Source organism: Seriola dumerili, unplaced genomic scaffold (assembly GCF_002260705.1).
Source record: "Seriola dumerili isolate Sdu_G_001 unplaced genomic scaffold, Sdu_1.0 BDQW01000018.1, whole genome shotgun sequence".
Classification (NCBI taxonomy): domain Eukaryota; kingdom Metazoa; phylum Chordata; class Actinopteri; order Carangiformes; family Carangidae; genus Seriola; species Seriola dumerili.
Window position 1 is genome coordinate 2,593,462 of NW_019174273.1, and position 21,980 is coordinate 2,615,441.

At 41.2% G+C, this 21,980-nt stretch overlaps 1 protein-coding gene across 1 annotated transcript in view; it reads left to right on the plus strand.

Moving 5' to 3' along the window:
* The window catches only part of LOC111232131 (dystrophin-like), a 186,257-nt gene that overhangs the window by 79,688 nt on the left and 84,589 nt on the right, over positions 1-21,980 (plus strand). The window contains exons 28-41 of the mRNA XM_022759501.1: positions 1,585-1,719; positions 4,539-4,688; positions 11,425-11,586; positions 13,527-13,637; positions 13,741-13,914; positions 14,002-14,157; positions 14,245-14,415; positions 15,231-15,410; positions 15,560-15,682; positions 16,728-16,898; positions 17,961-18,083; positions 18,178-18,312; positions 18,466-18,618; positions 21,431-21,601. Coding sequence (XP_022615222.1) covers positions 1,585-1,719; positions 4,539-4,688; positions 11,425-11,586; positions 13,527-13,637; positions 13,741-13,914; positions 14,002-14,157; positions 14,245-14,415; positions 15,231-15,410; positions 15,560-15,682; positions 16,728-16,898; positions 17,961-18,083; positions 18,178-18,312; positions 18,466-18,618; positions 21,431-21,601 — 2,115 coding nt within the window. The remainder of the gene's footprint in view (positions 1-1,584; positions 1,720-4,538; positions 4,689-11,424; positions 11,587-13,526; positions 13,638-13,740; positions 13,915-14,001; positions 14,158-14,244; positions 14,416-15,230; positions 15,411-15,559; positions 15,683-16,727; positions 16,899-17,960; positions 18,084-18,177; positions 18,313-18,465; positions 18,619-21,430; positions 21,602-21,980) is intronic.

Here is a 21,980-nt window from a genome sequence, read left to right on the forward strand (position 1 = left end):
GTAATTATTACACATTACACCTATTTGATTGTGTGTCACATGGTTGTTTTGGTCCAATCATCATCGAGTGATCACGTCTGAGGTAAATATTATAGGCGACAGATAATAACCCTGAGACTGCAAGATTTGATGGAGCTCGGAGCGATCCTGAGGACAGCCTCTGTGTTCCAGATGTTTTACTGGATAAATGTTGAAACTGTGTGTAACATCTCACCTATCAGACGTGTGAAAAAAAGCAGTGAAAGTCAGTTACCTTAGATCCTGACTGTCACTCTGTTGTGAGATTTGAATAATTCATGAAGTTACTTGTGCTGTGACACATGCATTAAATGTGTACACCACCTTATCACATTAAAGTTACTCCAGTGGTTTAGTTATACACACCATAAGGCTGATGGACTCAGCACAGCAGAGACTGAGACATCCTGACTTTTAGTCTCTAGTATAGATCAGTTCCTGAAACATCAGATCCTACAATTCCCATAATGCAGCTCAATAGCATTTTTCATTGGACTGGCTCCTGCCCACTGCAGGAACTCATTATGTATGAAAGGTTTTTTGTGATAATGGAGAGGTGTGTTAATTAAAGCACATTGTGGGTTCTGTGACACAGTGTCTGAGATGTGGAGGAAAGCTTGACTCTCAGCCGTTGTCCTGTGTGCTCAAGTATCTAACCCATGGAACTAGTGGTTGGTTTGACATGAGAGCGAGAGACAGAGACTGAAAGCAAGTGTTACTTTAGGAAAATGAGTCTGTGGCATTGTGAGACGCTGCTTTTAAAATGTTCATTCACTTGTTGATGTTGTAAACGACATGCTGCCAACGCTGTCTCATAAAATATACATTACAAAACTGTCAAGCTCTTTTTATGCCTCCATTAGTCCCATTCCTGTGGACGTGATATCTCAGTAACGCCTTGATGGAACTTCAAATTTGGCACAAACATTCACTTGGACTCAAAGACAAACTGATTAGAATTTGATGGTCAAGGCTGTAGTCTTTCTGTATTTATGTCATTTTATTTAAAGTAAAGATGGTAAGCTTGGCCTGATTAGAATGGTAAAAACACAATAATGCAGTTTCACGTCAGAAAATCTGCGTTTCTCTGACAGACCCAGGCAACAGGAGAGAAAGAGTAGCCAGCTGGAACAGCTTTAATGTCGGGCCGTTTGGCCACCAGCCGGCACTTAGAGAAAACCCTGGACTCTGGATAAACAGGGATGTAACCTGAAACTAGTCTGTGGGGGAGACAGAAAACCACGAGGATGTGATTCTAGTTTAGAACTGAAAAAAGTAGTGTAAAATCTATTATATGTTTCTCAGGTTAACTTGATTTTAAATGAAGGAAGCCAGGACAGCCTCTGTAACCAGACAGAGGGAACTGATGCTCAAACATGTCGATGTTGCTCAGATGGTGACGCGCTGCACAACTGCTGAATATAAAACAATACTACAACAGCGTTGAGATGGCATGTATGGCTGTTTGCTGCCACCTGTCCCACCCTCTTCCTTCCTCCTTCTCTCCGTCCTCCCCCTGTGTGGGTCTGATTTTTTCCCATGTATGTGTGTGTGTGTGTTTTATAGGAGGTGTGGGCTTGCTGGTGTGAGCTGCTGTCCTACCTGGAGCAGGAGAATGCCTTCCTGGACCAGCTGGAGCAGAAACTGGATGAGACGGAAAACCTGCAAGGAGGAGCTGAGGAGCTGCAGGAGGCGCTGGATGTGAGTATGGGGGGGGGGGTCATCAACTTCACATGCTTGATGCTTGATCTCATAGTCATAGCACCACCTACTGAAAACAGGAAGTAACCCCCTTGAGTGACCATCACCGTTTGCCTGCAGCTTTAATTTGTTTTTGTAGCTCAGTATTTTTTTTTAGCTTCTACCTGAATCTCTGTATTTAGGAGCTTAGTTTGACTCATTTGAACCAATGTGTAGCTGCAGATATCAGCCTTTATGTGTGGTTTGCTGATTGTGTTAAGTAAGTGCGGACTGAAACAGAACATTTCCTGTTGTTGCTTCCTATTAAAAGCTTTACACTGCAAACCTGCAGGAGGAACTCGTTGTGAAGCAGCAGTAGAGAATGAAATGTGCAGATGTAGCTGAACATTGTTAGTGGTGCTATTCTTGAATATGGGATGACGACATGATCGGTGCTGTATGGTGGCTGGATCAGTGTGAAGTACCGCAGGAGAGATGGTACATGCAGAAATAGCCACAAAGAGCTGCAGACGACAGACTCACTAAACTACTGTCACACCAAAATTTACCGTTAAGCTCTGTTACTGTGCTCACACACACACTGCAGCCGAACAGCAGCTCTTCTTCTCTCCCCTTCACCTTCCAGGTATAAAGCAAGAATATCAGCTAAGTGGCTGGAGCGTCATGATTTCCTGTGTCAAAGTTCAATCAGTTTAATCAGGAGGGAGGGTCAAGTTAATGTGTTGCGTCCTCTTCCACATAGAAATGATTGAGTGAATTTCAGCCTCACTGTGGTTTGTGACACGCCCATGAGGAAACAACCAAAACTATAAGATAAATAAATAAAGTGTAAAAATGTGTTTGAGCTGAGAATGCATATATAAGGAAAAGATAAGTAACATGTCAGCCCCTGAGGCTTAGAAACTATTTTCTCTCATTTTCACATTTATATTTTAGTCATAGAGTTTCCCCCAGAGAGACTGTAAGAGGACGATAATCACTGAACATAGTCAGTTCCTAAATAAACAGAATAAAACACCTCCTGAGAACAGATAGTACAATCTCTGATGAGCGATGAGTGATGGAGTATGAGAGAGCCAAAGATACTTCTGTACTTTAAATATAAAAGAGATTATTTTAAGCTCAGTTCTAATTTTAGGACACAAAAAGCAGAACACAGGCAACATGACAGATATTTTTATTTTCACTTAAGTTGAAGAGCTGTGGCAGGTCTGTTGAAGCAGACAGAGCTTGTGAGGGAACAGGGAGGAGTCTGGGTAGGTAGGAGCTGGAGCAGGAGCTGGTGTGGCAGAGGTGGCTTTTGGGAAAGGCAGGTGAGACAAACCAGGACTGGAGAGAGGAGGCTGCTGGCTGATTCTGGTGAGATGAAGTGGGCGGAGGTGGGGAAGCCACACCCAACAGGAAACCCAGGCTGCAGTCACATGGTCTTTTTGCATAGGAAGGTTCCTCACTGAGTGAAATAAGCTGAAGTATCTGAGCAGCAGCCATGATATGAGCTGCTCCACTGCCTCCTATCTTATCTGCTGTAGCAAAGGAAACACTGGACCTTCCTTTACCAAAGGAAAGGACAAAATGCTGTCCCACAAATCTTTGGTGCAGCAACAATTAAAACAGTATTTTACAACAGCAGGACCACATAAATGTAGAAACAACAGAGCAGCTGTTTTATGTTTGTGAGACGATCCAGAACTGATGGAAATCGACTGAAGCCCAAATTCATAAATATAGATTTATTCTCTTTAAATCCAGTCAGGAGTCATCATGAAGAACAAGTAGATTATCTTTATCATTATCATAACAATATACCATATACATAAATGTTTCAAGACCATCCACTGCACTAAAAAATGAATTTTCTCTATTTAACAAACGTATAAAAAAAGGTCAAAACTCTATAGAACCTACTTATGTCTAAATATAATTCGTTCTGACCTTTTACTGCTTTCTTATTTTTATTGAATTATTATATTATCATCCATGTGTTGTAAATAAAGTTAGTTTCGCTAAGTCCTTGTGAATTCCCCTTCACATCTTTCTTTGACCTCGTGACGTTTTCCATGGAGGTCGAGCAGAAGAGGTTAGAGAGGAGATTATTTTGACTTTTCCACTGCGGCCTGGGAGCAAACCAGACACACTAACCTGCCTCACCATCACACATTATTTTAGCTAGTAAAGATAGATTCAGTGTATAAGCTTCTCAGATGATGCTGATGTTATATAACAGGCCTCACACGCAGTAAAAGGGAACTCACATTGCTTGTTGCAATTAGAGAAACGGGGGTTTACCGGCTTTACTGAGAAAGTGATGTGAAAGGCTTCTCTCATTAGTTTGTCTAAACTGTGCTCCTGTATGTTGCTTCATGTTCCATCCAGGGATTTAGTGAGATTCAACTGTGCTAAAAGCTGTAAAAGCCCTCTCAAGCAGGATGCATTGTCTCACTGAAGTTAGAACAGAACAACAAAAATGCAAATAACTGCCCACTCAGCTGGATTTCACTTCGCTAAATGGCTGTTAACAGCAGCCAAACAGACCTGCAGGGGATTTCAGAAGATGTGAAAAGATGCTAAACACAAGGTCAAGACAAACAAGGGTAACTGACCTTATTTAGCATCTACATAGCATCACATATTTTCAATAAACTTCTTTCACCTGACCATGACCAGTCTCAGCATCACTAACAGCAAAGGCGTCTGTGGTCAGCTCAGGCAGTTCACTGAACAGGAAGTTTGATGTTTGAAAGAGGTCAGCTCAAAGAAGAATGACTCAGAAATAAATCTGTGAAAGTTTGATTTGCTCATTTTTGTGTGTGTGCCTACAGAGCCTGGAGGTCCTTCTGCGTCACCCAGAGGACAACAGGAACCAGATTCGAGAGCTGGCCCAGACACTGATGGACGGAGGTGTTCTGGATGAACTCATCCAGCAAAAACTGGACGCTTTCAACACACGATGGGACGAACTCATGGCGAGGGTAAGATGTTCGTGCTTCTATTCTGAAAACAAGAGGAAGTTAGTTATTGTAGCTTGTGGATTATATGCCCCTGCGTTTGGAGCTGCAGCAGTGTCTGTGACTCTCAGCTCATGGGGGTGATTAAGGGCCCTTATAACCCTCTGCACCCAGCTGCTGCAATCTGCATCAAAAATCTCACTCCTTCTTTCTGGAGTCGTAATTCAGTCAGGGCATGATGTCAGACTGTGAAAACACCCACTGTGAACAATCGATCACATAAGTCTTTAAATAAGTTTGCTTGCACAAGTAACAAAAGGCTTGAATACATAATAAATAAGTGACAAAAAGCATTGGTGCTTGTGCGACTCCAACAACTCAAAGGGCTTGTTGCTCATTGTTGCTCTCTCTTCAGCAAAGTCTGCAGGAAACGTCATGACTGACAGATAACTACCTGACTGAGCATGTTGCCTCTGTCACTGCTCTCATATAAAGCATCATTCATCTCAGCTCCTCATACTGGTCACGTGACACATTATCACTGTCCAAATATCTTCTGACAGGAAGCTCAGTAAAACCTCTGCAAACTGGGGCCAGCTGCACAGAACACCTTAAATTTTCTACTTAAGTTCAACAATGTTTGATTTTTCCTTAGCTGAGGGAGTTACCTAAGGGTGTTGCACAGAATATCTTAAAAGGTTTCCTTAGTTAAGGGAAAATTTGAGGCATTTGCAACAGTGGAAGAGTAAAATTCTACTGTTTCCATGGAGACCGTTGATTTGCTGCCATTAGCACTTGTGATACCTTTAGCTGGTGACATTAAAGAAGTGTGCCGCTGTCTCATCCTCATGTTGTTTTGATGGGAACTCTGAGTGACCCGGACACAACTGATCTGTGGACATGAAACACCTCGACTAAACCTGACTGGAAACATGATGGGACATAAAACCATAGAGCAACATTAAGCTGTGGAAAGTCCAGGGACTGACTGCTGGTCAAATCTGTGATGTGAAATCAGTTCCTCATTGTTAAGGGTGTCTCCCACTCTTCTTGGGTTGCATTCATTTTCTTCATTTATCGCCATAAACACTGCTATGTCGCAGTTCATTCATTCAAACCTTTATTTACACAGGGAAGGCCAGTGAGAGCAAGCTCTCTTTTTCAAGGACGCCCTGAAACAAAATAAACAACATGAGACACAATAATCCATAACCTTAAAAACAGGTTTGAATGGATAAGCAATATAAAGTGTAATGTATAAAAGCAATAAAACATATAATATGGGACATAGTCCATAAAAGCAATATGACTCAGTTGAAGCTCACACATTCACACTGCCATGAGTCAGCTAACAGAGATTTAACTCATCTCATTTGAATCTTTTTTGCATGTTATTCCACTTGTGTGGAGCATAAAATTTAAAAGCCAGTTTCCCAATTTCAGTGCGAGCACGTCGATTCTCAAGGACCGAATAGTCTTAGGACCAAGTGTAGTGTAAAATTAATACAACATGTCAGGTACCCAGGAAGTTTGCCAATAAGAGCTTTGCAGATAAACATTAAGAAAGAGTCAAGAGTAACTTTAGTTTTTCTTACTTTAGTCAATAAGGTCTTTTGTGCAAAGATTTAACTGACTCTAAGTGATTCCTTAAGTATAAGACTAAGATAAGGAGAAAACCTTAAATACTCACGTGAAAATTTTAAGGAGAATACATAAGGATGGTTTGTGCTACTGTTTTTACTTTAAGGAAACCTTAACTCATACTTTAAGGAAAATCTTAACTTAAGGTGCTTTGTGCAACTGGCCCACAGGTTTAAAGGGAAAGACTGTGATGTACAGTATATTATATATTATCCGCTATTGTCCCACTCTGATGCTTGTCTGTGTGTGTCTGCAGCCTCGTGGCACTTGTCAGGTGGACTGGAAATTAGCGCTGTGGCTCTTATTTTGAAGGCTTCTGCCTGACATACCTTGGCTTAGATTGTCCCTGATTCACACTTTGCTTTGTACAAACGTGTTTGCCGGATGAATAAATGTAACAGTGGTCACTCATAATGACCCTAAGAGGGAGATTGACATGATAGCACATATGTCATAACCAAGGTTACCTACATGTGATGGAAAAGTGGAAATTATAAGGTTCTCTTTTTGTCTGTGAGAATATATGAAATGACATACATGTACAGTATGTCCCGTCTCAGGCCAACACACACACTTGAGAGAGGAAAGTACATGAATACATCTTTCAGTAGACGTGGCAAGTGATGGTAAATCTGAATAATAATTCTGACAACATAATCATTACTCTGCTGCTGCAGCATTCAACATGACAGACTGAGGAATGGATTTTTCATTGAAATCCTTTTCAGTGACTTTAAAGCACAACTCCACTCAGTTCTTGTTATTGCTTTGCCCAAGGACAGTCCAATTAGTGTCTGAGGGCTCGATTCCAAACATGATTTTCCACAATAAAACATGTTCAATATCAGTGGAAAACAGCACAGCTGCTCTTAAAGATGTTCATCTCTCTCAACCATGTCATCAAACATGGTTCATAGTTTCTCTCTGAGGATGTTTGGTTTTTAACAAACCTCCTCCTGTATGGGTCAACAAGCTCAGGTAGCATGTGACATCATCAAGAGGTGCTCCATTACATCATGGATGGGAGTTTAAGAGTCAGTTCTTCATTTGACATGAAGAACTTGCAGCTGCAACCGCTGACGCTATTTTTGTACCAGAGTCAGTACAAAGCCAACATGTGAGGATGCTCACACTGACTTTATTAAATACTAAGTGGATGGGGGGGGGGGGGTCTTAGTTCAATACTAATCTTAAACTCTCAAACAATGCATGCTGGGAAGTCTGTTAATGCTCTACTTCTGGTTCTTTAAAAACTTCATTTAAAGAGAGAAGTTTGTAAGAAAAACATATATAAGCCTATAGAATATTATGTGCATGATGTTTTAGTAAACTTGCATATATAAATAAAATATATATCACTAATTCAGCTCAATTCAAGAAGCTTTATTTGGGCACATAGAATAGAGCTTAAAAAAAACAAAAATAATGTAATAATAATGTAGGTGACATACAGTATATGGCAATAAGTGACATACGTCACATATTACATTTCTGCATGGGTACTGGTGAACTGAAAATGTTGAGATTTGGAAATAAGCCAGCTCTTAATCCTCTCTTCTTCTTGTCGTTTTCCATTACCTCTTCTCTCATTTTCACCTCCCTTTATTCATCACCTTTCCTTTACACCTTTCCCTTTGCTCATTCACATCTTGGCCCTCTTCCTTCCACCTTTTTTTCTATTTCATACTATTACACCTCTACACTCTTCATCTTCCCTTTTCCTCATCTTCCTTCTCCTCTTTCCCTCCTCCTGCCTTTTCTTCATTTATTTCTTTCCTCTTCACCCTCTTGTCATCCTGATCCTCCTTTTGCCCCTTCCTCTCTCCGTGTCTCCCTTCCCTTCCTTCTAGCCATCATCAGCCATCATCAATGGCAGCAATACATTCTCAGCCTCCTGCGGTGATCCTCACAGATCTCACAGATTACACACACACACACACACACACACACGCATGCACGCTTAGAGAGAGAGACACTCATTGCCCACTGGGTTGATCCTCCCTCACAATAGAGCCAGATTAATGTTCTCCTTGCAGCCTGATAAGCCTCCCTTTGTTTGTCGACCCATGAGAGACAGTGTGTTTGTGTGTGTGTGTGTGTGTGTGTGTGTGAGAGAGAGAGAGAGACACACACAGTCTTTTAGTTCAGACTTTTTATATTTTTTGTGAGGCGTGTGTGTGACAGAGGCTGGTGTTTTGGTGTGTATGTCAGCATGTATGCGTGTGAGGTGAGAGCGGGCGTCTCTGAGCCCTGTTTATTTGTCATCTATGAAGAAGACACGGAGCTCAGAGACAGGACGAGCGTGTCTGTGAGTATCTGTGGAGAGACAGCACTGTTTGAAGAAGACTGTCAAATCTCTGGCTTCGTTTTGTGGCCAGTTTTTCAACCTTTGCAGGGACTGCAGATAAAAACTGGACATTTCCTGTAGGAATTATAAAATATTATTGAGGTTTAGCAAAACTAACATGCTATGGTACTTGCAATTTATAATATATAGTAATATATAGTCAAAATGATGTCACATTTTTAATTATCTTATTTTAGAAACTTCAGAAACTGAGAAGCCAATTTCCACTTGGAATCAACAGCTCCTTTATACTTAGTCACTAAAATATTAAATAGTTTGTCAGTGACAGATGTCAACTGATAATACATTTCATTGAGTTTTACAAACAATAAAAGAGATAAGACAGCAGCATCAAAAGTTGCAGAGAAAACAAAACAAAATCAGACGACAGGTTAAACAAACTAGAAGAGTGAGTATATTTGAAATTGGAGAGAAGAACAACTGTCAGGTTTCTCCTCATGTACATGGTGCAAATGGATTTAAAAATCAGGAATCAATCAAGATATTGAAACTCTTAAGAAATATTTCTTTAATATAAAATGTTTAATCAAAGGCAGGTGTCATCAAACCAACGTATCAGTTCAGCTTGTCGTACTTTCCAAATACTGTTGGTAATAAGAATTGAACCAGAAACCCGGACCAGTGTAACTGTATCTGACATCGACACTGTTTGATTTGCCTTACTTTATAACTTGACTATGAAACTGCAGATGTCATTCAAATCAAAGTTACACATAAAAAAATATTTTTATTATCTACTTCCTACTTCTTATCCAAAACAAAGTATTCTAATAATAACTGGGAGAGTCAAGTAGCTCAATGTCAACACTCCCTTAGCAACATAGCGCAGGGGTCCAAGCAAATGCAGAGACAGTAGAGTGCGTACATCATTTCTTTATACCAATGTCACACTTTAAAACTCATGTTGAACTGAATCCAGCCTACGCGTGCAAAAAAAAAAAAAAAGTTCCACATCTCCATCTGCACTTCTTCAAATCAGAGGCATGTTTGCCGTTTTAATTTCAGCTTCTTGTAGCGGCTGAAAACCAATAAGAGGAAGTGCGGTGCGGAGAACGCTGCTCTTGCTTTGCCGATGGCGTTTCCAACACAAAGCGGTTAAGCGAACAGTGATCCCCTATCTCTCCCCGGATCACAATCACTGCATTCGCCACTGTGTGTGCATGTGTGAGAAATAAGTAATAAGGGAAAACTGAGTGTTTAATGAGAATATGTATTCATGAGGCGACAATTGCCACGGAAATGGAGTACATCGCCACAGGGAAGGTTGTTATCAGTGTTGTCTAAATATTTAATCTCACTTTAGCTCTCATTTCATTCATTATAAACTAAGACATGGGAGCGGGAAAGCACAAAAAATCCACTGGTTACACTAGGAATACTGTGAGTGTGTGTGTGTGAGAGAGAGAGAGAGAGAGCGTGTGACACAAGGGTTAGACAGGCTCAGGGCTAAACTTAGTCATTATCCTCCTGTATGGGATTAGCATGCTTACCTGTAACCACATACACTCTCTCTGTCTCTTGACACATACGAGCTCACACAGGTTTATGATGTAATTGGTGCGTTTACTAGTTAATCTTGTAGGCAGTCGCTAGGGGAGAGGAAGAAAAGAAACACTTCACTAGTTGCCTAGGCGCCTGACGCTCTGTTGACAACAGGCGTCAGAAGATCATCGGTTGTTGGTGTTTTTAAGTGACAACGGCGGCCTTGATGCGGTCGGTCACACAGAGACGAGATGAAAGAAAAACCCCGGAATCCGTCCCTCCAAAGGGTACAAGCAGAGAGAGAGTGTGTGTGTGTGTGTGTACATGTAGTTTGTCCTTGTGTAATTTTGTGTGTGTGTGTGTGTGTGTGTGTGTGTGTGTGTGTGTGTGTGTGTGTGTGTGTGTGTGTAGCCTAGAAAAAATTAGTTATTCATTTTTTAAGCTCAGTGCACTAGCATTTAAAAGAACAAATATCTTTAGGCTGAATTAATTGTAGACATACAGTATCTCTATTTTTTTTTTTTGTTTTTTTTTGTGGCGAGATATAACCACTTATATTTTTCACTGAGTCCAACTTTAGTGAACTTTGACCTGTGGATTTGTTCAGCAAACTGTCCTGACAGTGTGATCCACAATGGAGGAAGTAGTTAGCTTATTAGCTAGTTGTATCTTATTAGCTGTGTCGCGTCGTCAACTTTTAATGACTCTCCTCTGTGAGAGTATAAACTGGAGTTGATGGTACAAGTGCATCTTCAAAATATACTGAGAGAACCTTTTTCCTGTTAGCAACCAAGCTAACAAGCTTGTTTGCGTGAAGAGCTCTTTTTCCCTCTTCACTAAAACTCTGAAGAGGGAATAAAATAATGTACAGGCCCGATAATAAATGCCGTGAGGGAGTAAACAACACAGTCCAGAGCTAACAAAAAGAAGACTGTTCTCACTGGCTAACTAGCATGTTCCCAGATGGCTAGTGTGTTGTGGTTAGCTTGTCAGCTACAGTTGTTCTAGCTGTTCTAACTTTTAGAAAACAGATGTTGATGAATTACAAATTACCACAAATTAATAAAGGGATCTGTTGACAAGAAAAAAAAAACATTAGACATATAGAAGAGAGAAGAGAGTTTATGTATGTACCAGCAAACAGGTAGAAATATGTGAAATATCCCCCCTGAGGATTCTGTAAAAGAGTTTCTCACCACTGCTTCCAGTATTTATCCTGTCCTTCTGTGTGTTTTTTAACACGGTGTAATGCGTTTCCTGTTCCCCCAGGCGGCGCTCAGGCGGAAGGAGCTGGAGAAGAGCGTCCAGTGGGCCCAGGAGAATGACAAGACCCTGAGACAGATCCAGGAGTCGCTGGCTAACACGGACCGCCACCTCAGCGCTTACCTGACTGACCACATCGACGCCCAGCAGATACCGCAGGAGGCTCAGGTAGTGTCGTTAAAAGAGTGAAAGGTCGGCCATTACACCTTCCCGTCTGCTTCTGAGACCTTTCAAGCTCTTTAACCCTTTAATGGTCCCACTCAGTAAAAAGCAATGGACAGAATTTATTTATATTATTTTACATATTTATGTTCAGGCTTTCTTAGTCACATCAGGTTGAGATATTCATTTACGGTAAAATCTGCATCTGCATAGATTTGTCTCTGTCAAAGTAAAATGAAACATTTCTGAGTGACAGCTCTCTTTTGGACAAGAGAAATCTTTAAAGCTGAAGAAATAAAACATTTGACAAGCAAATAAAAGAAGAATAATAATAAGTCATATAATATCCAGTGTAATCTTCATGGAACTATATCAAACTTGCTCACCATTGCTGATTTGTATTCAAGTCCAAAAGAATTGAGTATTCCCAGTACAGATCGATCTGGACGCAGAATTTGGGCAGTGATCAGACTGAAGTGGTCAACGTCTACAACTGTTATTGTGTTTAAATCTGGCTTTGTTAAATGACTATTACCAATGTCATCAGAATCATCCAGGATTTACAAAAACATCGAAAATAACCCAAAAACAAACCAAATGCCAATTTTTCCACTGGTAATTTCATGGATGCTTAGGCCGGGCAGAGCCTGGCTGCACTCTGCTGGACCCATCACCAGATCTTTCTGAAATTTGTCATAATAAAACACAACATTTGGCCACACAACACTACACACACTTGAAACATACATATCCACACTCTGATTGAACAGTCTGACAGACTGAGGGAGAACAGAGTCTGTTCAGTTTAACCTGTGGGACAGAAATACGGAGATGATCTGATTGTACATTCAGACTGAAAGTGGCAGGAGCGAAAGAAATCTCTCTGACTGCCCGTTCAATGATGCTGTTGCAGTTTGTGGGCGAACATGCATTTCCCCCCTATTTTCACAAAATATATTACAGGCTACTTGACCGACTCACCTGGAACACCTGCAGCGTCACACACCTTTGTCCACGCATCGTTCTCTTTTATTGAAGTCATAAAGGACAGCAACACCGCCACCACGATGATCAATATCTCCTCCACTGTGCTTGGGAACAAATGTTTGACTTCAACTTCTTCTGACGCCCACGCCGCTCCAGATGTTTCGCCTACAGGCACGCCGCTATGAGACTCTGAGTAACACAGAAAATGAACGACTTGCAGTCTGTTGGACGTTCTCATCGTTTTCGCTGTCAATCCTTTGGTCAGGTTTATCAATAACAGAGAGGAAAGAAGGACAGGAGAGTAGAAACACACTCAAGATGAAAACACACACAGCCTCTGTTTTTTTGTCTCTTCCTCTAACGTCTACTTCTCTCCATCCCTCCTCGTCCCTCCCTCCTTTGCTCTTTGACAATGATAGAGTGAGCGACAGAAACATGACAGTGCGTGTGTGTGTGTGTGTGCAGAAAGGGGGATGAGGAGATTACCTCCACATGCAGTGTAGACCACCAGAGCAAAGGATGACATTTCTCTCTCTGCCTCACACGCACACCAACACACACACACACACACACACACACACACACACACACACACACACAGGAGGATGAGGGAATGATTAGATCAGAGTGGTGTGGATGAGCATTTGTGATTACCAGGCACTTGGTATTTAAAAAAGAGAAGTGGGGGGGTGACAGGGACTGTGTGTGTGTGGTGTGTGGGGGGGGGGGGGTTTACTCGTTATTAAAGCGTTCGAGTGCGTTCTCCTCTCTCCTTGACGCCTACTGCCCCCTTGTGGTCAGCAGAGGGAGATACACTCTCAGTCCATCTAAACTTTATTGACTTTAGTTTCACATATTCAACTTATTCAACTTACTAATTTCTTATTATATCTAACAGTTTATTTAAAGATGTGTTTTTTGTGTGTGTGTGTGTGTGTGTGTGTGTGTGTGTGTAACAGAAAATCCAGTCAGAGCTGAGTGGCTACGATGCAACCCTGGAGGACATGAGGAAGAAGAACCAGGACAAGGAGCCGTCCCAGAGGATCACGGGACAGCTTGACCTTACCCAGGTATTTTTTGGTTTTGGTTTACTGACAGCAACAACAAAAAAATACCACTGGCTTTAATATACAGATGATTGTCACATGTTCATGTCTCTTTGCCTGAATATAGAAAATGCTGGCAGACGTGTGGACGAAGTTCCGGCTCTTCCAGAAGCCAGCAAACTTCGACGCTCGGCTGGCCGAGTGCGAGCGCGCGCTGGCGGGGGTCAAGAATCAGGTGGGGGTGCTGGACATCCGCAGCGTGGAGCAGGACGTAGTGCAGTCACAGCTGGAGCAGTGCATGGTGGGTACTTGCATCACACTTGGCGGATAGTGCTGATACATGGATGGATAGGTGTTGTATTAACCCCCTGCCGTGTGTGTGTAACAGAAGTTGTACAAGGTGCTGAGTGAAGTGAAGGGCGAGGTGGAGACGGTGATAAAAACAGGCAGACAGATCGTCCAGAGGCAGCAGACTGAGCAGCCCAAAGAGCTGGACGACAGAGTGACGGCCCTCAAGCTGCTCTACAACCAACTGGGAGCACAGGTGAGAACACACACACACACACACACACACACACACAATGTAGGTAAACACCAGATTTGGAGCTGGATTGACCGTGTGTGTTTTCAGGTAACGGAGAGTAAACTGGAGCTGGAGAAGAGTCTGAAGCTGTCGAGGAAGCTGCGTAAGGAGCTGAACGGGCTGACGGAGTGGCTGGCTGCGACTGACGCTGAGCTGACGCGGCGCTCTGCCGTGGACGGTATGCCCAGTGACCTGGAGGCGGAGGTGGCGTGGGCACAGGTAAGACACACACATATGAAGACATGAGACTTAAAGAGGAGGCCTAGAGTTTTAACACGCTGACATATTGTTATTAAAGCCTTTTTCAAGAGAAACCTGTGTACAAAAATACACATATACAGTTCATACGTAGACACACACAGATAATTCACAGACAGATATTATACACTTTAAAAAAACATGTGCAAGTGTTATTGTAAATCCAGAAGTACAGCCTTTAATTTAACTGTGTAACTATGTTTTTTGGAGCTCATTCCATCTGTAAAACACAGCGTAGTGTTTGAAACCAGTGTTTCCCAGCTCAGTGTGAACAAGAGGAACAGCAACATCTCCAGTTCGACTCACATCTCCTCCCTCCTCTCTTTTTGGCCGGAGTTTTCTGTTCCCTTCAGAATTCAGTTGAAGATTCTCTTGATTAATTTTAAATCTGGCTCTGCCTAAGATTTCAGATCTGTTAACTCCTCAGACCTGAGAACCAACTGTTGCTAAAAGTCGCACAGTCCAGGTTTAAGACGAAGCTTTTCCTGTTTGAGCTCCATCGGTGTGGAACAACCTCCCCTCAGTATTAGATCAGCTGAGTCAGTGTCACATATTAAATGTGTAGACTTTAAACACTTTTATAATATCTACTCCAAAGGTTTTATGTTGTTCTTTTATTATTTTGTTTTATCTTCCTATGTTTGACCACGCCTCCAAATTCTTGTTTAATCCTCTTCTGTTTTTGCTGTGAACCAGTGAAGCACCGTGTAACATAGAAATAAAAAGTTCTTAGAGGGATTTCCTCCCCTCTCCCTCTCTCTGCCTTCTCCTCTCAGTCCATCCACGGGGAGACAGAGAAGCGTCAGCCTCAGCTGCAGTCTGTGGTGGATCTGGCGGAGGCCCTGAAGGCCGTGCTGCGGGGCCACGGGGGCCTGGTGGACGACAAAGTCAGTCTGCTGCGCTGCAACTGGATCGCAGTCACATCCAGAGCAGAGGAATGGCTCAACCTGCTTCTGGTCAGAGAAAGAAAATGAAAAAGACTTTTTGATGCTGTGTTCATTTGTCTCTCATCAGAGCTAAAATTACACAAAAGTCTCTAAAAATAACTCAAGAAAGTCATTCTTTACCTCTCTCTACCTCTCCTCTCCCTCTCTCTCTCTCTCAGGACTACCAGCGGCAGATGCAGAAGTTAGATGGAGAGATAGAGGAAGTGAACAGATGGATTGACGGAGCAGAGAAAAAGATGGACGATATGGGCGGCCAGGGAGCCAACGATGCTGTGCTGAAGGTTGTAATGTTTATGTGTCGTCTATATCTGATGTATCCTGGTGTGTTTTCTCCACTAAATCTCAAAGTCTGTTTGTAGATTAGATGTGAGGGCTGCTGGTCTATTGAGAAAAGAAATACAAGAAATACAGTATTATTTGAAAATCCTCAACTCAACAGCTGTTATCAGCTGTGGGGCAGAATGATGAATCGTTAACACACACTTATCCTTTGTTAGTGCCAGTGGGAGGCGGCGAGTGTTCACGCTACAGCCTTCTTAAATATGGCAGTGGTTGTATTTAAAGTCTGTGATTTACAGTGAAGGAATATTCCCTTTTTTTTGTAAAGTTTCTTTTAGAAAGAAAAGTGTAAATGCAGATAACATGACAAGTGGCATTTTTTGTTAAATACTAAATTTTAAAATTTTATTTTTGTTTAAAGGTCTCGTACAGTCTGAAGGTAGATTACCATGTGTTGTTTGATTATAGATCATGTCCGGGTCTATATTCATACTGTGAAAGTATCAAAGCCTCAGTCCACAGAGAAATTCTTACTGGCTCACTGCAGAGAGAAGCCTGAGAGAGGAGATGTAAAACTACACTGAGATGGTTTTTGGTTCTTAAAACCACAAATATGTCTTCTTATCGATCAACACTTCAAAATAAAAGACAGAAAAATCCTATAAATCCTATAAATTCAGGAAGATGGTTATTAAATAGGATAATTCAGTGATATTTAAATGTATAAATTAAGTATTCAGTAGCGGTTACATTTTAGTTGATTATAGTTTTCCAAAAACTTAAAGCCTTTTTTTCACCTCCATACACCTCCCCCTGTAAACTTCTAATGTTACTTTTGGAATATTATATTGTTTATTTTTTAATTTGTGAAGAGTAATTTTGCATCATTTTCACAAAACAGGTTCAAGCATTGACTAATGTTTCAGTTATAAATCATAAATAAAACATGACAAACAGGAAATGTTAACAGTGGCTCTGAACTGTAAGATATACCTGAGCTTTTATGTCTTCAGCTTCTCTCACCGATGTTGTGTCTGTATCCTGCAGGTGCTGCGAGCAGAGCTGGAGCTGACGAGGGGCAAGATGGAGGAGGTGAGGGCTTTAGCCCAGGAGCTCATGTCCACCAGGGGGGAGAACTGCCAGGCCCAGGTGGGACCCAAAGTGGAGCAGCTCAACCAGAGATTTGACACCATCGCTCAACGCATTGCCTCTGGACTGGTAGGGAAGAGGGACAGTGATGCCCACTGAATGCTATTATTTTGAAATTCATCAAACAGCAATAACACACAATTTAAGGTGTAATTAAAACGTCAGCTGTTACTTTGGCTGCGAAACAGTCTTTCTTAAATACTATAATCCAAACGAGGGTTGTCATGATTTTCACAAGGCCCAAAGAATTCATGATGATTCATGATATAATGAATAATAATTACAATGCAATCAGTCAGATTCATCTGTAACTTTATTGTGTGTTTTGTCTCTTTTTTCTCAAATGAATTTGACTCAGATACAAGTGTAGCGAGGTGGAGAGAGTGTGAATATAACTCTACACAAGAACAGTTACACTAAATGGAAAGTAAAAAAACAACCAGATGAACCGAACAAATAAAAGATCTGCATCTTCCATTTGTGTATTATTAGAAAAATATCTGTATTTTTTTTTTTAAATATCACAGTTCAGTACATCGCAACAATACCAAGTAAAATTATTCTACTGGTGTTTCAAACAAGTGCAGTTTCAAACTGTGCAATGACACCATATATTTATACATATCCTTGTATATGTTATTATATTATTTTTATATTTGATCCTTATCTTTATCGTTATAATCTTACTTCTTATTTTCTATTCTTTGCTGTTATAATTACATTCTTGAGGGAGCAACTGTAACGTAACCTACTTTCCTTCTGGGGATCAATAAAGGATTCTGATTCTGATTCTGACACCTCTAATCTAAACCCTGCATACATTTACTTAAAACTCTCTCCAAACAAACTCACTACATTTACTTCAGGCTCTGTCTACATAGAATCTTTACACTCCCTAAATTTACTTCAGTGTCTTCAAAAGCTCTGGCTGAGTGTACTTTAAACCTCCACTTAACAGACTTCAAACTCTCACTAAATTTACCTCAAACTCTAAATCTGCTCCATCTCCAACTAAATTTACTTTCTTCTTGGCCACTAATGATCTGCCTTTCATTGTGTGTGTGTGTGTGTGTGTGTGTGTGTGTGTGTGTGTGTGTGTGTGTGTGTGTGTGTGTGTGTGTGTGACTGCAGACATCAGCATCAGCCAAAGAGCTGGAGCAGTACCACAGTGAAGCACAGATCTGGCTGGAGCTCCTGGAGGAAGAAGTGAAACAGGGGGAAAACCTCAAAGAGGAGGACTTCCAGGAGGACAAGGTTTCATGACCACACCAACACGTTTTGTTTTGACTTTCCTTTATATTGTGGGTGCACTCACTCACAAACAATATGTGTGTGTGTGTGTGTGTAGGACTGTGAAGAAGGTGCAGTGAAGGATTTACTGTTGAAAGGAGAGAATCTACAGAAGAGAGTCCCGGATCAGGACAAGAGAGAGCAGATCAGACTGAAACACAACCAGCTCAACAGCAAGTACAACACCGTCAAGGTAAAGTACTGGTTACAACCAGCTACAGTCCAGCTGCCCCAGTGACCCACGCCATGGCCATGTGTGTTTCTCCAGTTAGCTCAAGAAAGAAGTGAAAGACGTTCCTGTTTTATGCACCTCACTAAGTGTAATTGTGTGTGTGTGTGTGTGTAGGACCTGCGTGTGCTGAGGAACAGGAAAGCATTGGCTATCGCTCCCCAGTGGTACCAGTACAGGAGGAAGTCACATGACCTGCTGGCCTGGCTGGATGACATCCAACGCAGTGTGGACCAACTGCCTGACCCCCCCGAGGGAGAGAGGGTCAAGGTGACAAGACACACATATATGCACTTAGACATACATAGAATTAATAATAAAAAAAAGAAGAATATTTTTCTTTTTTTGTTCTACCAGAGCTTCTGTTTGTCTCTGTCCTCCTCATCATCCAGCTCTTCATCTCACTCTTTCTGTGTCTTTAATCTTTTCTCATCCTACATTTTCCCTTTTCTTTCCTTTGTTTCTCACCTCTCCTCATCTCCTTTTGGACAAAGGGTTGGTGTCAAGGCTTTTGCAATGTTATTCACTTGGGAAAAGGACTTTCTGAATAATTGCTCCAGGAAATCTTCATCCTATCTATTCAAAGAAATAAGTGCAGAGCAGTTTTTGTCCCCAGTAGAAGACTGCAGCTTTTATCAGGGAAAAACACCTTGTACTAGGAGGTACTGTAAAATGTTCTTATTATGAGGCACAATATGCAAGCGAATCAAGGCCATAATAATTTAAATTTGATCTTATTGTGAAATTTAATAAAAAATATTTAATGTTGAATTATAAATACCTCTGAAATTATAGGTTTGGGTTCACAAATTAAGATTTTAAAGAGAGACCATGCAAATTTTGTATATGTAACTTACATATTGAAAGGGGCTTTTTGAGCAACTTTTTTTTAGCAATGACATTTGAATTTTCAATTTTAATTTACAGATGGAAATCAGCTCGTAGCTAAATCTGGTACAAGCATCTTTTCTCTTTTTTGTGATTAATCTATTTTGTATGTAAATAAATAAACCTTAAAAATAAATAAATTCTAAATTCTAAAAAAAACCAACTTCAAATTTCAGAGGTTGAATTCAAACCATAAACTTTAATTTATATGGTTTTCAAAGTAAAATATTTCAGTGCTGTTTTCAGTGTGACACTAAGTGATTAAATTTCAAACTAAGGTATTAATTTGGTTGTAAGATTTAAATGTTTACAGTTGCCTCTCTTTACTTCCATACTCACTAACAAACAGTCATGAAAGAGATGCTCTTATTATGAAAATCCAATAAGAATTTGAATATTGGAAAGACAGAGATGCTCCGAGGCTTCTCTAGTAAACCAAGGTTCTACCAAGGTGAATGAATTTGACAATGATATCTCGATGTTAATGCTACAGACCAATGCAACACCTTCACACTGTTTTGAATGTTCAGTATCTACATGTGTTTTGGAAAAGGTTTGACGAAGAGACCCTGGACTCCACCTTTGATCTGCTCCCACCCTGACTCTCTATGTTTGTCTTTCACTTTCAGATGATCACTATGACATTTCGCTAAACGGACATCTCGCACGCTAGCCTCAGACTCACCTGTCATTGCCGCAACTGAGATTTCACACTGTCTGCCTGCCTGTCTGTCTGTCTGTCTGTCTGTCTCTCTGCTTCTTTTCACCTCCACGCTCCTCCTCCGCCCACACACAGCACTGACTCCTCTGTACAGACTGTACTCCTTCTCAATATGAATAAAGTCTTAAGGCAGTGTGTGCCTCCTAATTACAGCACTTTCTCATTTTATAAAGGTTGTTCAAACAGATACAAACACTGATCAGCCACAACATTAAGACAGGTGACTGGTTTTAATGTTGTGGCTGATCAGTGTTCAATATCAATATACAACATGGATTCCTTGTGTTTGTTTATGTTTGACACTGACAGTGATATCTCGTCCCTTTTATTAATACAGTGGAAACCGCTAATACTGATCGCAGTTATAGTGCACATCAAGAATCTTTGGAAAGAAACTTAGTAATCAACCTAGTAATCAAGTCGTGTGCTTACAGGGTTCATTTTGGGTCTTTTCATACATATGGAGAAAACCGCCATCTGCTCAGCCTTTGTTTTTGGATCCACATGGTGTAACGACCGGTAACAACCGTCCCTGCCCGCTCTCCAACATAAGTTCAATCAGGACAGATTTAATTCTGAGGTAACAAATAGATTTTTATTGCCATGTGCAAAACGAGAGAGGAAGAGTGAGAGATGTGAGAGTCTTTGGCGATTAGAAACCATTGTGATGTCATCATATGTGTCAAGGAAGTACAGGAAACCCCCCCCCTGCTAGATCTGGAGGTGGATGGTGTCACGCTGAAATGACAGCTGACAGCAGGAGAGAGAGGAGAACAGATTTTACAGTTTGACAGGGACAACATGATTGGCTCATTGAGATCGTAGCAAAACACCTGAAGTCAGCTGATTACAAGAGGTGGCTGAGAGAGAGAGAATTGTGAATGGACATAAAGACATAAAGATAAAGATAGTCTTCCTGATTGAACTTAAGCTGAGCTTCATTTCACAGTATGTGAGTGTGTACATGTGGTCAGTGGTCAGACGTTCCTGCTCTACTCACGTTTTGAGACGTTTACAGTGTGTTATCATCCTCCCCACTCTCTCACTTCAGCAGGCGTGTTACATGAGTGCAGTGTAACACTGTCATTCAGACTGAGCTTGGAGCAGCAGAGGGCCACAGCGCAGCGTTTGTGTTATTTTATCTTTAAATCGGTGAATAGCAGCGATCAATTCGACCCACACAGATGTGATCAGTGTAAGTGGTTTCCACTGTATGTTGTGTCTTTGTTGAAGTGTGTGTCAGTGAGTAAATGAATGTGTTTTATTATTTTAATTATTATGTATTAATTGTCCCTGTATGTATGTGTGTGTGCGTGTGTGTGTGTGTGTGCGCGCGCGTGTGTATGTAGGACTGAATGTGTGTATGTGTTCAAGCACATCCACATGCCTCTCTGTGCTTAACCCCCCCCCCGACCCCCTTCCCCTCACTCTCGGCCAATAGCAAATGACCACCTGGTTGATTTCATCCAATAGGAAATTGGCTCAGAGTTCGACAAGAAGAAGGAGGAGCTTAAGGAGTTGCAGGGCTTAGCCAATCAGCTCTCAGAAGCTGGAGCCGCCAGTCTAGTGGAGCCCCGCCAACTACAGCTCAACACACGTTGGGTTGAGGTGGAGGGCAAGTTCATACCCTTCAAAAGACAATATGTGAGTTTCACTAGGCACGACTTCTGTATCTACAGCACTAACTGAAACTACTAATCACCAGACCAGCTCATGATACTAACTAATCTAAACTCTTAATCTTTTAAAGTTTTTACTATTAGCATGAAACTTGCTTGAAAAAGCTTCTAATAACCCAAAATGAATTCCCTTCAAATGTGGTTTACACGCTCCAGTGGGCTCGACATTCCTGTTTACAGTTTATTATAGGATTCTAAATCCACACACATTAGTGAGAGTTACAGGTAGGTTATATTTTCACTTATAATACAGTTTATTATCTTACAATAAAACAAAAAACTAACCTGGTTCAACTTCAAATGAGACATGTTCCAGGTGGATGATGATGCCAAGAGTCGAGATG